The sequence below is a fragment of the Amphiura filiformis genome, chromosome 17 (assembly GCF_039555335.1).
Source record: "Amphiura filiformis chromosome 17, Afil_fr2py, whole genome shotgun sequence".
Classification (NCBI taxonomy): Eukaryota; Metazoa; Echinodermata; class Ophiuroidea; order Amphilepidida; family Amphiuridae; genus Amphiura; species Amphiura filiformis.
In genome coordinates, this window is record NC_092644.1 from 52,708,058 (window position 1) to 52,722,050 (window position 13,993).

General features: G+C 38.1%; 1 protein-coding gene across 1 annotated transcript in view; it reads left to right on the top strand.

The window, feature by feature from the left end:
* The window catches only part of LOC140137295 (nuclear pore complex protein Nup160-like), a 47,141-nt gene that overhangs the window by 3,415 nt on the left and 29,733 nt on the right, over nucleotides 1-13,993 (top strand). The window contains 3 exon segments of the mRNA XM_072158938.1: nucleotides 9,632-9,743; nucleotides 10,018-10,225; nucleotides 13,048-13,273. Coding sequence (XP_072015039.1) covers nucleotides 9,632-9,743; nucleotides 10,018-10,225; nucleotides 13,048-13,273 — 546 coding nt within the window.

Here is a 13,993-nt window from a genome sequence, read left to right on the forward strand (position 1 = left end):
AAAGGCAAAATTATCGTCAAAGTTCCATTGAAATCGGCACCCTTGAAGGGTTCAGAATTGAATCGAACGAAAATATCCGATCTTTGCGATCAAAAACACAAAATTACAACTTTAAACATACTATTGGCAAAAGACATTATTACCAAACAATATAGAATAGAAAATTTGACATCATTTTCTCAAAATATTGAAGAAATTTGCTCACTAGACATCGAAAAAGTACGCAATCCAATTCCCGTTCAAACGCGTGGGAAACTGAAAGTGCATAATCCCCACTAGAATAATCAGTCCCAGAACAAAATATTAATTTCTGACATGATCGTATTCTGGGTCTGAACTGTTTCCATATGAAATCTTGATGGCAAATTTAATTGGACAAAAGAAGCACATGGTTCTACTTGACAGCTTTTTAATTAAGCGTCGGAAATACAACCAATACAAGATACAACAGAACAGGCTTTTCCATACAGTGAACAAAAACAAGAAATGGAATCCAATGTTAACATATATCTGCACAAGCGACTGATAGCCTATCTTTAGTATTGATGCTTTCAGGCTTTAAATGATAGCAAGAAATGGAAATCGCCCCAAAGGAAAGATTTTAATCGTGAAATTGATTGCCACATCTTATGGATTCACATTATCCTCCGGCGGAAATGTCAAACTGTCAATTACAACGTCTACTAGTGGACTGGTTTTGAAATCCACTCTCATCAAACTAATCAAAACTGTAAACTACAATTTTATCGAAAAAATTAAAAGAAGAAATTTCAATGATGCTTACCGATCGAGTCGCCTTGATGGTGTATTTCTGATTATTTTGCAACGTGGTTGAAAAATATTTCCAAGACACGAGTATCGCCATTAGGAATGGCCCGGTAACCTGGATAAAATTTAACGCAATCGTCCAATCATAGTTCACCTGAGTGACAGCCCTCGAATTAAGGATCTGAAGGGGCACGGCAACTTTTTTAGGGCAAGTTGATAATTGCCGTGGATTTTCACTGAAAAGGCAAGGCAGCACGGCAATTTGTAATATTTCAAAAGGGCATCAAGGCAACTGTTGAAAATTTGAGAAGGGCACCAAGGCAATTTTTCAAAAGCGAATAGATGCATTACCGTCAGCTGAATTCGACACCAAAGTAAAATTCGACTCTCAACTTTACACTAAAACCCCGGGGGGATCACTCACATAAATGGTCTGTACGCATGCGTGACCAAAAAAAACAAGTAAAAGGGGGTGTTTTTTTTAGGCAAGGCAAGTTACGTGCGTGACGCGTTTAGGGTCTAAAAACAGTGATTTTCAAGAATAAGGGTAGTTTTCTGAAACTGGACAACTTGTTTAGGGTACCTTTTCAAATATTTGGTAAATTATGATTGGTCGATAGTACGTTGGAGGTATTTCTCTGACCAATCGAGAAAATGAAATCAGAATGTCAGATTTCTAGCAACCAGATAATGTATAAAAGCCGATGTGATTGGCTGAATATGTAAGCTTACGTACGGGTAATGATTACTAATGAATATTAATTCACAACAAACTATTGTGTATACTGTGATTGATAGCTGGGTTACGATGCTCAAAATAGCGATCGTGTTCAAGATTTTCGATTTAATTTTCCACAATTTTGCGGGGATTTAACCAGTACTTGTTAATGATTTTATAATGAAGGGATAGGGCTGGCCGGCTAGGGCACCCACGGCAACTTCATTTAGGGGCACGGCAAGTGACTGCAGTCGGTAAAGGACATATTTTGAGGGCATTGCGGCAATGGGGGTGGGCACCCACGGCAATATGCCGTCGGTGCCGTGGGTTAATTCGAGGGCTGCTGAGTGATCACATGGTTTGCCGAATGAAACCGAATGAAGCCGAATGAACGGTATCGGTGTCGGAACAAGGATTGTTACTTGTAAACAAATCGTTTCGCCGGCACGTTTCCAGAAATTAAATTTACGATCTTTTGATAATTAGTTAGAGATTAATAAATTATTTTGAACTACAATCTAGGCAACTGGACTTACGTTTTTGAGTGGGAAATTTTCACGTTCTATCCTGAACGCATCATCAGCCCGACTGATCTTCTGGCGGTAAAGTTCATTGACCTGTGAAACGGATGTTGTAGTATCACAGGTCACCTTCGAGTTCAACCTGAGAGGGATCTTCCTAATCGCTGAACTGTAGGCCCCGCCAAGTTGTGACGTAGGCCGCCTCCCCTGTTCAGTGAAGGCTCCTCCCGTTGCACGTAAATTGCTTCTTTGACTCCTCTCTCGTACCATCTGCTTTCTCTGTCCAAGATCATAACATCCTTGTTGTCAAAGGAATGTTTGGAACTGTCCAAGTGTGTATAGACGGCCGAGTCTCCACAACCAGTGCTGGCTCGTCTATGTTGGTACATGCGTTTTGCAAGCGTTTGTTTTGTCTCACCAATATACCGTTCTTCACAACCGCTGTCTTGACATTGGATCGCGTAAACAATATTGCTCTGCTTATCCTTGGGTTGTTTGTCTTTAGGGTGGACTAGCGCTTGACGTAGCGTGCAGGGACAGACTTAGGTTTCAGTTTTCTACTGGCCCTCCGGGCCAGTGAAATGGCAGATCTAGTGGCCCTGCAATAAATTTACTGGCCCAGCTTTTTCAATATGTTCTACTGCAAAAAAGGAAATCTATATCAATTTTTAATCATTTGCCATAACCGGGTGTCCCAAAAAAAGGTTACATGTAGGTTTTTGAAAATAATCTAAGTTAATGTTAACATATAAATATCCTTCTCATGACATAATCTATGTACCCTCTACTAGTACCCCTGTGAATATCAAGTTCACAACCTACGTACTTAGCCCGCATTCCAGGCATTCCTGACCAAGCTCTTTACGTGACATACGTAATGCGACACAAGGTTCATTATCGCCACCGTGCATTTTGGCGGGGCACTTGAGTAGGCAGATGCAGTAGGCTATTTTGATAAACAAAGAATAAAACTTGTTCAGTTCTATTTCAGTCAGAAATGTAAAAACAAACAGCAGCGATTTCAAGTCAACAAATCAAAGCAAGATCTAAATGCAAAAGATTGTTATTTATTTCACTAAATATGTTAATAACAGGAGATACAGCGTGCAGAACTGCTTTCACCAAAAACGTGTTCTTCTTTAATGACCATCTTCCTTTATTTTTACCACCAAGAGTCAAGAAGCTCTAAAACTGATTTATTTTCAGTGTACAATATTTAATTTTTCAATGTTTCTTTTGTGCTATAAGTTCAATAAGGCCACGCGTTTTGAACTCGCCACCCAAAAAGGGTGGTGGTGTTACGTATTTTCAAATTGTGATCTGTTCAATTCATCATAACTCGGCTAAACAAAAAGATTATGACATGGTTTTGGTCTCATTTAAAAGCTAAATAATACCACTAAATAACCTGTACATATGAACAATATAGCTTCTCAACTAACAAAGCTGTGGTCGATTGAATTGCGAGTAGTCAGGGTGGTGGAGGCGGAGGGGGGGAGGTGGTACACACAAACTCTATGGGAACGCGACGTTTCACGTGTGTAACTTGAATAAATTCACTGCTACAGGGGCTATAAACTTGGTTTTGGTCTTAATTTACAGCTAAACAATTGTGCTAATTATTTTTAATCATTTTGAACTCTTGATGATTGGTTTAGCCTATAAAATTCAAACTTTCACGTACGAAACCACCCGTTTTCATATTAAACACTGTAGTAAGCAATGCGGATGTCTTCAAAATCTAAAAGTTACTGTAAAATTTTTATTACTTATCCTATCATAGTCAAAGTATACATTTTCTGATAGGAAATTTGATGAGGAATCTAAATATGGACTTACTTTTCCTGTATGGGTTAGGGGTAAATGATTCATTTCAAAATATGAAAAAAAAAAAAAAATTCTAACATACTTTGGGACACCCTGTACTCCGAGATTATCAAACAGCTGTGATTTTTTTATCTTCCAAAGTCTGTAGGCTCCCCCTATCCTCTAACTAAATAGATGTTATTTACTTTCAGTTTATTACTGCAAGTTAGTAATAAGCAATGCATTAAGTAACCCTTTTTGTATCCGCAATTTTTTTATTCCACCCTGTATAACTTCAAGGTCACCCTGTATAATGAGTCGAAATATGTATTGTTACATTCCTTATGCCTTCAGCTTTCCAAAAATGTATACTTTTGCTAGTTTAGGGTTGATAATTGTGGAGATATTCTAATTTGAAACTCAATTGGTGTAAAAATTCATATATTTGTGATGTAACGCTACGGGTGGTGAGTTCAAAACACATGGCCATAATGAAAAATAAGAGAAATATAAAAAAAAACAAAGAAAAGATTTAAAACAAAGGTGTGCTTATGTTCAACTTTCGTTGTGCGATATTTTGATGGTTAGCCACTCTGGACACCCCTGTCATCTTGGGCTCATAAGTTAAGTTGCTTTTTATGAAATTGAAACTTAGCAAACAGTTACAAGAAGGATGAATAAATAATATCTGAAAAAATCACATTGTTTTGTTGTACCATCACAAAATGCGGTTCATTTTCTACATGTAACCTTTTTATGGGACACCTTGTATAACAAATTTCAAAAAATCAAAATTATTTGATATCAGATGGACATTCCTCGTTTTCAAAATGCAATTCAATATGTCTGATGTGCTCTCAAGTCCCACAAAAAATATGTGGAAATGTCGCTATCCGAGCCCTTAGAGTCAAGCAAACCTTAACATTTGTTTTGTACTGAATGTACTCAATGTAGAGAGTGTAGTAGTCACTAAGACGAGTTCAGTCAGTAGTCCTTCCCAGTGGCGTAACTAGGGTTGGTAGCGCCCGGGGCAAGAAACAAAATTGGTGCCCCTACCCCCACCCAAGAATATCTTAGACTCTGGCAGTGGCGTAGCTCAGGGGCTAAGGATACATAATGCTCCCCCATTCTCGAAAAAATTTTGGACAAATAAGGCCTATACACTAATTAATTTTGATTACTAGATGTTGAATATCCGTCTTAAAATGTTCTTTCAATTGATTTTGTGCTGAAATGCGCACAAAAATTTTGACTTTCACTATGATCGCTTGGGGGCGCAGAATCGATGCTGAATTGGTCAATTTAGGCGCACTAGGGTGGCGCCCGGCCATGTTATATGTTGCCCCCCTCTGCCCCCCGTAGTTACGCCACTGGTCCTGCCTTTTTTAGTTCCAAAAGTTCACAAAGGTTCATATATGCGGTATCGTTATCATCATCAGATAGAGCACGAAAGAGCCTTGGAAGTAGTAGGCTACGTAGGCCTACTATCGCCGGTAAAAGCGGCTGTATATTTCCAACTTGCTAGCAATGCAAGAATAAGAATATACGAAAAATCATTGAATAAAGATATAAATTACAGGGGATAGGCAGAGCAGAAACTGTGTAAATAATGTCCATGACTGATTATATCTTGTCTCATAGGCCCTTCTTCGCACTTGATTATTAGTTTCCTATTAAAGATTTTGAAAAAGGGACAAGGTGACTTTTAATTATTAATTATTAATTATCTTTTATTTTCTTTATTTAGTTTGAACTATTACAAGCAACTTTTGACTAGTTTTGACTAGAGCGGGCATTTAATTATTTCACAACAATATTTGATTTTATAAATTAGTGAAGGTGGAGTTGTACTCTTTGTTGATTCATCATTATTGTTGATATTATTAAAGTCAGAAAATGGCAAGTAGAAGTAGTTGAAAGTTATTTTAGGAGAAAATTAGAAATAAAAATAAAATAATTAATTATTTTGAGATTTTCAATTTTGGACGCGGGCAGTAAACAGGAAACTAATAATCAAGTGCGAAGGGCCATATGTGTTGGCTCAAAAATCTAGTGGCCCACTGGGCCAGTGTTGTTGGAAGTTTACTGGCCCGACGCAAAATCCACTGGCCCCGGGCCACCGGGCCACTGCTTAAATCCGTCCCTGGTAGCGTGTTCTTGGGCTTGAAAGACACCGGTACCCCTTTGTCTCGAAAAATCCGGCGGAGTTTTTCTGACAGTCCAGAGACGAGGGGATGGTGATGTTCTTACCACGTTTTGCCTCTCCGTCACCTTGGGTCTTGCGAAAGCGGCGGAGTCTTTTTCGTGGATTTGGTCTGAGAGAGAGCCTTTTTAAAGGTCCAATTGCGATAACCACAACGGTTCAGTGCTTTATGTAGGTGTTCGCGTTCCTGTTCCTTTGCGTTCTCGCTAGAGGGAATCGTGTTCGCTCTGTGAAATAAAGTCCGTATTACACCCAATTTATGGATCAATGGGTGGTGTGAGTCGAACAACAGATACTGATCTGTGTGAGTGTCCTTACGATATACTGATGTTTCTAGACTGCCATCACTTTGCACGGTGACCAAACAGTCTAAGAAAGCAAGTTTGTCGTCTTTCAGTTCTTCCTGGGTGAACTTAATATGTTCATTGACACTGTTGATATGGTCGAAGAACGGAGCAAGTTGATCTTTGCGTAGCTTCACCCACGTGTCATCAACATTTAACGAAACCAGTAGTTAGAGATTGTTTTATTTTAACCTCTGGCATGAGAGATTGAGAATGTGGGTTTAAAAGATAAGCCACTCTGTGTTCTCATTTTGCAACCAAAATAGGCTTCTCATAAAGCTTAAATTTGCGGGCATACTTTTTAATTTAATCCTCATAAAGTTATTTTTTTATTACTTCCGTGGTCCGAGCAGCGCCAAGCGTCCACGACTCCACAAGCGCATACACAGAAATGACTATTCGGGTAGATTATAAGACCATGGGAATTAAAGTAGTAGATTTGCGTCGACCGCCCGCATGCTCCAAAACCTACTGCATATTTTTTCATTATTTGCAAAAAATTTCCATTATTTACCAGAAACAAAAAAAATGGCTTGCAAACATAAAATCAGCAAGTTTGAAGTTGGTAAAACAGTCGTAAACCCGTGAAAATGATTCTGCAATGATGTTGTTCACCCGTGTTGGCTGTTCACCGCGAGTCCTGGGCGTAGTTCAGTACAACAAGCATGACAGGCCAGGCAAACGCCGATAGCCAGCAGCCATCTTGAAAAACAAAACCACATGAATATGCTAATGCCTGACCCCTGTTCCTGGGCCCCTGTTAAGGTCATAATTTCATTCATAAAAACATGCCTGGTCAATCCCAACCAATCCGAGCTACCGATTAAGACCATGTGAATGTGACGTGATTGGGTTCATGAATATTTAATGAGCAGCGCGATACTGCCTCAAACGGTAAAAAAAGATGACGGGATCACCAAAATTCGATGCTATGCACTTTGCATGCTTTGTGGTGCCTGGCGTGCTAACCGGGTCCTTTACTTCTAACTTTGTACAGCGTGAATGGGGTAGTTCGTTTGTGCCTAAATAGAATAGAAATAATGAATTTAATGAATTTATGAAAAAATGCCCCGTGGGATTTCATAAAGTTCTGGACGCAAATCTACTACTTCAATTCCCATGGCCTAAGCAAGTTCGATAATTCAGAACAGAGTGCAAATCAGTGCATTGTGGGTAAAAGTTTGTAGGGATATCACAGCCAGGCCTCACACAGTAATTCAATGGTGACGAACTTTGCACTTTTTAAAAAAACCTTTTAAAATATTTTTTTGCCAGATGTTGGATCTGATTGTCCCATAGAACTTTTATATAACAAACAAAGATAGTTAGAACCTACCTTGGAAGTACCAAAGTTGTAAATGACAATGAAATCACAGGAATTTCCGATCAGTCAAAGTCCATTCCCACAGCCGTCTATGGGAGGATTGTGTTATTATATCCTCAAGAATATTACCCACAATGCACTCTGTTCTGAATTATCGAATTAGCTTATTAGGCGACCTTGTCACTTTTACGCGATCGCAATTCACCAGCGCGTACATGGACCACGGAAGTAATAAAAATTAAATTTAGTTACCGTACATGAATCACGCTATGTGGACCATCCTTCTGTAGGTATGCCAGGCAAACCTTAATTAACACATTTGCTAGTCAGCCAAATTTGCCTAGAACACAATACATATTTACATAGAAATTTAAAAGAACAGGCTACATAAATGTTGTCTATACTATACTTCACTTAACCCAAATATATGATTTTTTATGGTGATGAGACACTCGCACATGGAATTTTAGAGGGATTTTGATAGCAGTTCCACATAGAAAAGCTGCTATCATCATGAGACTAAGATCTAGAAACACCACCGAAATGCGAAAATTGTTAGCTGAATCTTTTTGATGAAAGTCAATCTTTGACAAGATATAACTTTGCTACGGAAAGTGCTATGACAAAAAGGTTTTCAGTTTTGGCTTTCTTTACTCAAGGGATTTAATTTGATATAAAATGATGCAGTTTGATGGCAAATTTGAATTCAGCTGGCATACCTACATTGTACCTTCTGATACTTGAGTGTTTGGACAAATGGAACAGTCTTTTGTCTACCTCTCTGTTTGTAAACAGACGAATAGGAAAGACAGCGTAGGACTAGACCTGCTGTACGGTCTTAGCCTTATACCGTACCTTGGACAGATAGTATCAATTTGTGAATGAGGACAACGTATTAGTTCCTTGTATGTATGCGGCGTGGGGGGGGGCTAGCGTGCACACTAATTCTATGTGTCTCTGCCTTCTTATTCTGGTGGAATCAAGCTGTCAGGGTAGTAGTGCGCATGCAGATGAAATTTAGATATGCTGGTTGGTTGCTTTGCCTAAACCATGTTTGGGTATGGTAATTTGATTCTTTAACTGCTGCTTTGAATTGTTTGGGTTCTGTTACTGAAACCACTGTTACAGGCAATGTGTTCCAATCTTTAACTGTTCGAGGTATGAAAGAATGTTTATAGCAGTCTTTTGATGCAAATATTGGTGTGAAAGCTTTGGAATTGGAGTGCCATGAGGATCGCAGTGCTGAAGGAGGTTTCCAACTGGTAATTAAGGATAGGTGACCGTGATTACTGCATTTTCTCGGCCATCATTTTTCTGCAAATAGCGAGATGCCTTGTTTGTCTTCTTGTTGCAAGTGGCTACCAGCCAAGTTTCTCCAGCATTTCAGTGACACATCCTTTTGACTTGGTCCCCGACTTGGTCTCATAGTAATTCAGTCAAAACCGAGCTCCTCTCCTTTGGACCCCTTCCAGTTCCAGCTTGTTAATGAGAACTTGTATGTAGGGATCCCATACACTTGATGAATACTCGGTGAGTGGCCATATGAGGGTTTTAAATGTTGATTCTTTGATGTGTTGTGCACATTGAGTACACATTTCTTGAGATGATGTCCTATTGCTGTTGCAGTGATTTTATCAACATGTTTATTCCAAGTGAGGTTGTTGGTTATTGTAAACACTCCAAGGTGTGGTTGACTGTCAGTCTGCTCCTCTAGAGATTGATTCCCTAAGTTTGTATTGAAAATGCTTTACAGTTCTTGCATATATATGTGAGTCTCATCACAAAACATTTTTTGGGATTGAAGTGCATTTGCCAATCATCTTGGACTGACTTGGAATCAAATTTGTTTGGGATTTCTCTGTATAATACGCAATCGAGTCTTTTAAATTTTCTGTCTCTGATTTAATATATCATTCATGGATGATTTGTTTCTTCCTATCTCAATAGGTGCCACACAAGGTACATTGCAAGATGTCAATCTACCAGACAGTGCAGGTGGCTTCAGTTACAGAGATAGTGCTAAAGTTAATGCTGTCACTCGCAACAGATTCATCTATTGGTAAGTTGTAGTACTGTACACACAGGTGATATGGTATTCAAGGACAAGGGGACACAATGATATAATTCCAATATTACTGTACAATATGTGTTCATCCCAGATGCTGCGGGAAGTTACAGGAATAAAGTAAAGGTAGCACTGTCACTTGTTACAGATTCATATGTTGATAAGGTGTATACAAGGTTTTATGTGATATAAGTTCAGTACAGATGTCATTCCACGTCAACCGTCTATGATACTATGCAGTAATGATAAATTGTTTTTGTTCTTGTAGGCGATCATCACAAGACACTGTCGAATTAGTGGAGTTATCCCTGGACTACAACTTGTCTGGCAACGCAGTGCGACTCAGGTTTCCCGATGCTCCCATCCTGCCCAGGGTATCCATACATGAGACACATTCCCATGTTGTTGTCCTGGTGGCTACCATTCACAGCGTTCACAGATTGGTGGTACCCCATCCAAATAAACTGCACAGAATGGTAAGATATTCATGCGTATGAAGTGCAGGACTTCATAAACCACCCATAGATTTATGCTCTCAGACATGTATACCCTTACCAAAGTGGAATACATTCCAGCTGTATTCCCAATTTGTATTCCATCTGTATTCCTGGACGTGCAGGAATACAGATGAGGAATACACAAAATAGAGGAATACAGCATATCGCTCATTCTACAAAATCCGGTGCCAATAGCCTTTTTTCCATTCTTTGGTCCACAAACACTTTGTCGAGCATTTAGGGCATCAATTATGTTGTTTTTCTGGTAGAACTCACCGAGATCTACACGGACATATATAGTTTTCCATACTTTAAATGCTTTCTTCAGCCTGATTAACCCTTGCAAAGGCTCAAAAATCGCTAAAAATGCGTTTCCACTGCTCAAGTGTCACATCTAACCCTGAATATTTTCTTTGAATAAATGCGATTTCTTTACATATTTGTTGTTTTTTAATTAGATAACGCACCATCATATTGTTTATCAACATTATTTTTTAGTGATTAAAACGTCTTTGAGTAATTCTAAAATAAATTGCACTTTCCACCAAAACGCTGTGAGCTACGTTACCCTTTTTTAACACACGTTATTGGAAAGAAGTAAAACAGAGGTATCAATGTAATTTGCGGTTTTTGAAAGGAAACACTCATAGGTTTTTAAAATCACAGTAAAAATCGTGATGCTGTAGCATTTTTGGCATAGAAATATTGTCAACATTGAAATTTCGACCGACCATGTTAAGATTGGTGAGCTACGTTACCAGAATTCTATAGTATGCACTTGTATTACATGTACTTCCTAATAATATGTGAAAGCTACCAGTGGTCGAACCCCATTTATATTAGAATTAACCGACATAACGTTCTAACGTTCAAGCAAATCACATCAAAACATTAAAACCCATGAACTACGTTACTGTGAGCTACGTTACACACTCATTTACGCATCTTTAAAACTTCCACGAAATGGTGAATTCGGGTTTACATTTCACTCAAGTGATCTTTAGTTTGCTTTTTATGACCTTGGATTGAGTAAAACCAGCCCATTTTGTAGCCGGTAACGTAGCTCACATTACATTGAGTTTTAGTGTTAAAAACATCATGACCTCCTGAAAGAAAAATATGCAAGTGGTGTTGGCAATCTTTTACATATGAAAGTAGTGATACATTTACTCTTAAAAAACATAAAAAGCAGGTCTTTTTGAACAACTTTTATTTTTTCAATTTTTACAGTGGATTGGCACCCGATTTTGTAGAATTAGCGATATGGTTCTTAACAAGTATATGGGCAGGAATACAATCAAGGAATACAGATCTGTATTCCGAATGCATTCCCACAAGCCTAATTATTTAAATGAGATGAGAATACACCCCAGGAATACACCCCAGGAATGCATTCCACTCCAGGAATACAAATCTGTATTCCGAATGCATTCCTGTGAGCCTAATTATTTAAATGAGATAAGAATACACCTCAGGAATGCACCCAAGGAATACACCTCAGGAATACACCCCAGGGATGTATTGCACTCCAGGAATACAAATCTTGCACCAGCATGACAAGGCACTTTTAGTATAATTGTTAAACATTATAAATTACACAAAATAAGAAATTATATAAGTTGCATATGATGTAATGCCAATTACACCTCCCTCCGCCTTGTGCTAGACCATTCCTACTGAGACACTACATGCCTATACATAATAACTAGAATACCTTAATTTGCATCAAGCAATCATATTTTTAAGCTTACCTTAATTAATATTTAAGCTTACCTTGTTATCCTTGTATTTCAAATGTAACACTTGCACACAAGAATTGATATAGTTACATGGTTTACATACATTGTTGTTAAGCAACAACCCAATAATAGTGAAAAACAAGGCCTGTAATACAGCTGGAAAATGGTGAAATATCCCCAAATAATGAGTCCACATCTTCTCTGAAGTCATTTCAATTTTAAAATGGCTGCTAGAAATATATTCCCATCATGCACCTTTTTGTCAAACATGTCAAAGGTCAGGAATACAGATGGAATACAAAATATGACCTTGATTGCAAGGAATACAAATGAGGAATACAGGTCCAGGAAATTGTATTCCAAAATGTTATGAGGAATACAAATATTGTATTCCTAATATCCAATCAGTGTACATGTATTCCTCATGACGGAATACATTCCTACACCATCAATCCAGCAAAATTAGGCCAGGAATACAGATGGAATACAAATGGAATACCAAATTTGTATTCCACTTTGGTAAGGGTACACTCTGGTGATTTTTGGTCTAATTTGAAAACTTCAATGCTGTCATGGTGGTATTTATAAATTCTGACCCTACCCATGTGTTACATTGTATATTCAGCAACTGTCTTAAAGTATAGGTTATTTTTCCTCTCTCCTCTCTGAAATCAATAATCATTTTAAAATTATTTGACAATTATATGATAGAGTAGTAAAAAAACTTTTTTCCTATATTACTTGACTACTTCCCATCCCAAATCTGATTACAATGGCTTCTGAATGAGCCATTAAAAATGAACACTAGCTCTTCTAGCTGAAGCTACTTAAAGAGAAAAAGGGACAGAGAATACCTCTCTTTTTAGAAAATGTGGAACTCATTTGGTAAATCAAAATAATTGCACTAAATTGGGTGTAATAATGTTGAGAAAATATCTTTGATCAGTTCATTTTAGTTGAAACAGCTTACCAAGTTCTGCATTCAAGTAATACCAAGAAGTGTCAGTGACAGGCCTATGGTTGCTTTATTTTTGATGTAACTACTCCTTGATTGGCTTACAGGAACCATATGGTGGCGAGTCATCTGTACCTTCAGTATTTGCAGACGTCTCGTTGGCACAGTTCCGGGAATCTACCAACTACTATGTGATCAGCCATAGCGCATCACAGTCATATGAGTTTCACACCAGCGCCTCATGGCTGACCAATGAGGGCGAGGCACTGTTTGCTATGGCAACCAATGTGGGAAGTGTGGTTCTTATCAAGCTTGCTCCCATGGGAATTCAAGGTGAGTAAAACTGAATATATAAATATACTACACACATTTTGTATGAAGTAGTAAGTGAGCTTCAACCTTCACACTTGGATGTTGATAGATATTGATTTTCAAATGGCAGACTAGGCAATTTGTATGACATCATAAAGAGCTCTGGAAAGTCATCAGAATCTTTGAATAGATTCATCAGGTTTATTCAGAAAATAAACATTCAAGATTTTTGTTTGACAAAATCAAGTGAATTTGTACTACAATATTTTGTCCTACACATCTAAACAGAGAGGGGGACACATACCTCTTAAGTCATGTTTACGATCCACTATTGTAATATCCAAGAGAGACTAAAGAACACCAGAAACCACTCAAACTTGTTTGCCAGGAAAGTGGATCAGATGACCATCAGTCATACCTGATGAAGTGAATACCTGATATTGTAGTGAGTAAAAATTCACTTGGTTTTATCAAACAAAAATCCAAAATGTTCATCAGAATCTGCTGACGACACATTCAATCTAGAGAAAAATGGGGAGAAAATGAGCAATTCCCAGTGGATTATATCATTTTCCTTGATTGGTATGTTTCTATCAAAATATGCTGGGAATTGTTAAAGTCTTGTGTATTTTAGCCAATAGTTTATGAACACACATAGATCAGGTGTAATTTATATTTTATGACAGTCTTGTTTTATTTCCCTTTATTTACCTCCATGTTGTCAGGTCTCGCGCTTGGATT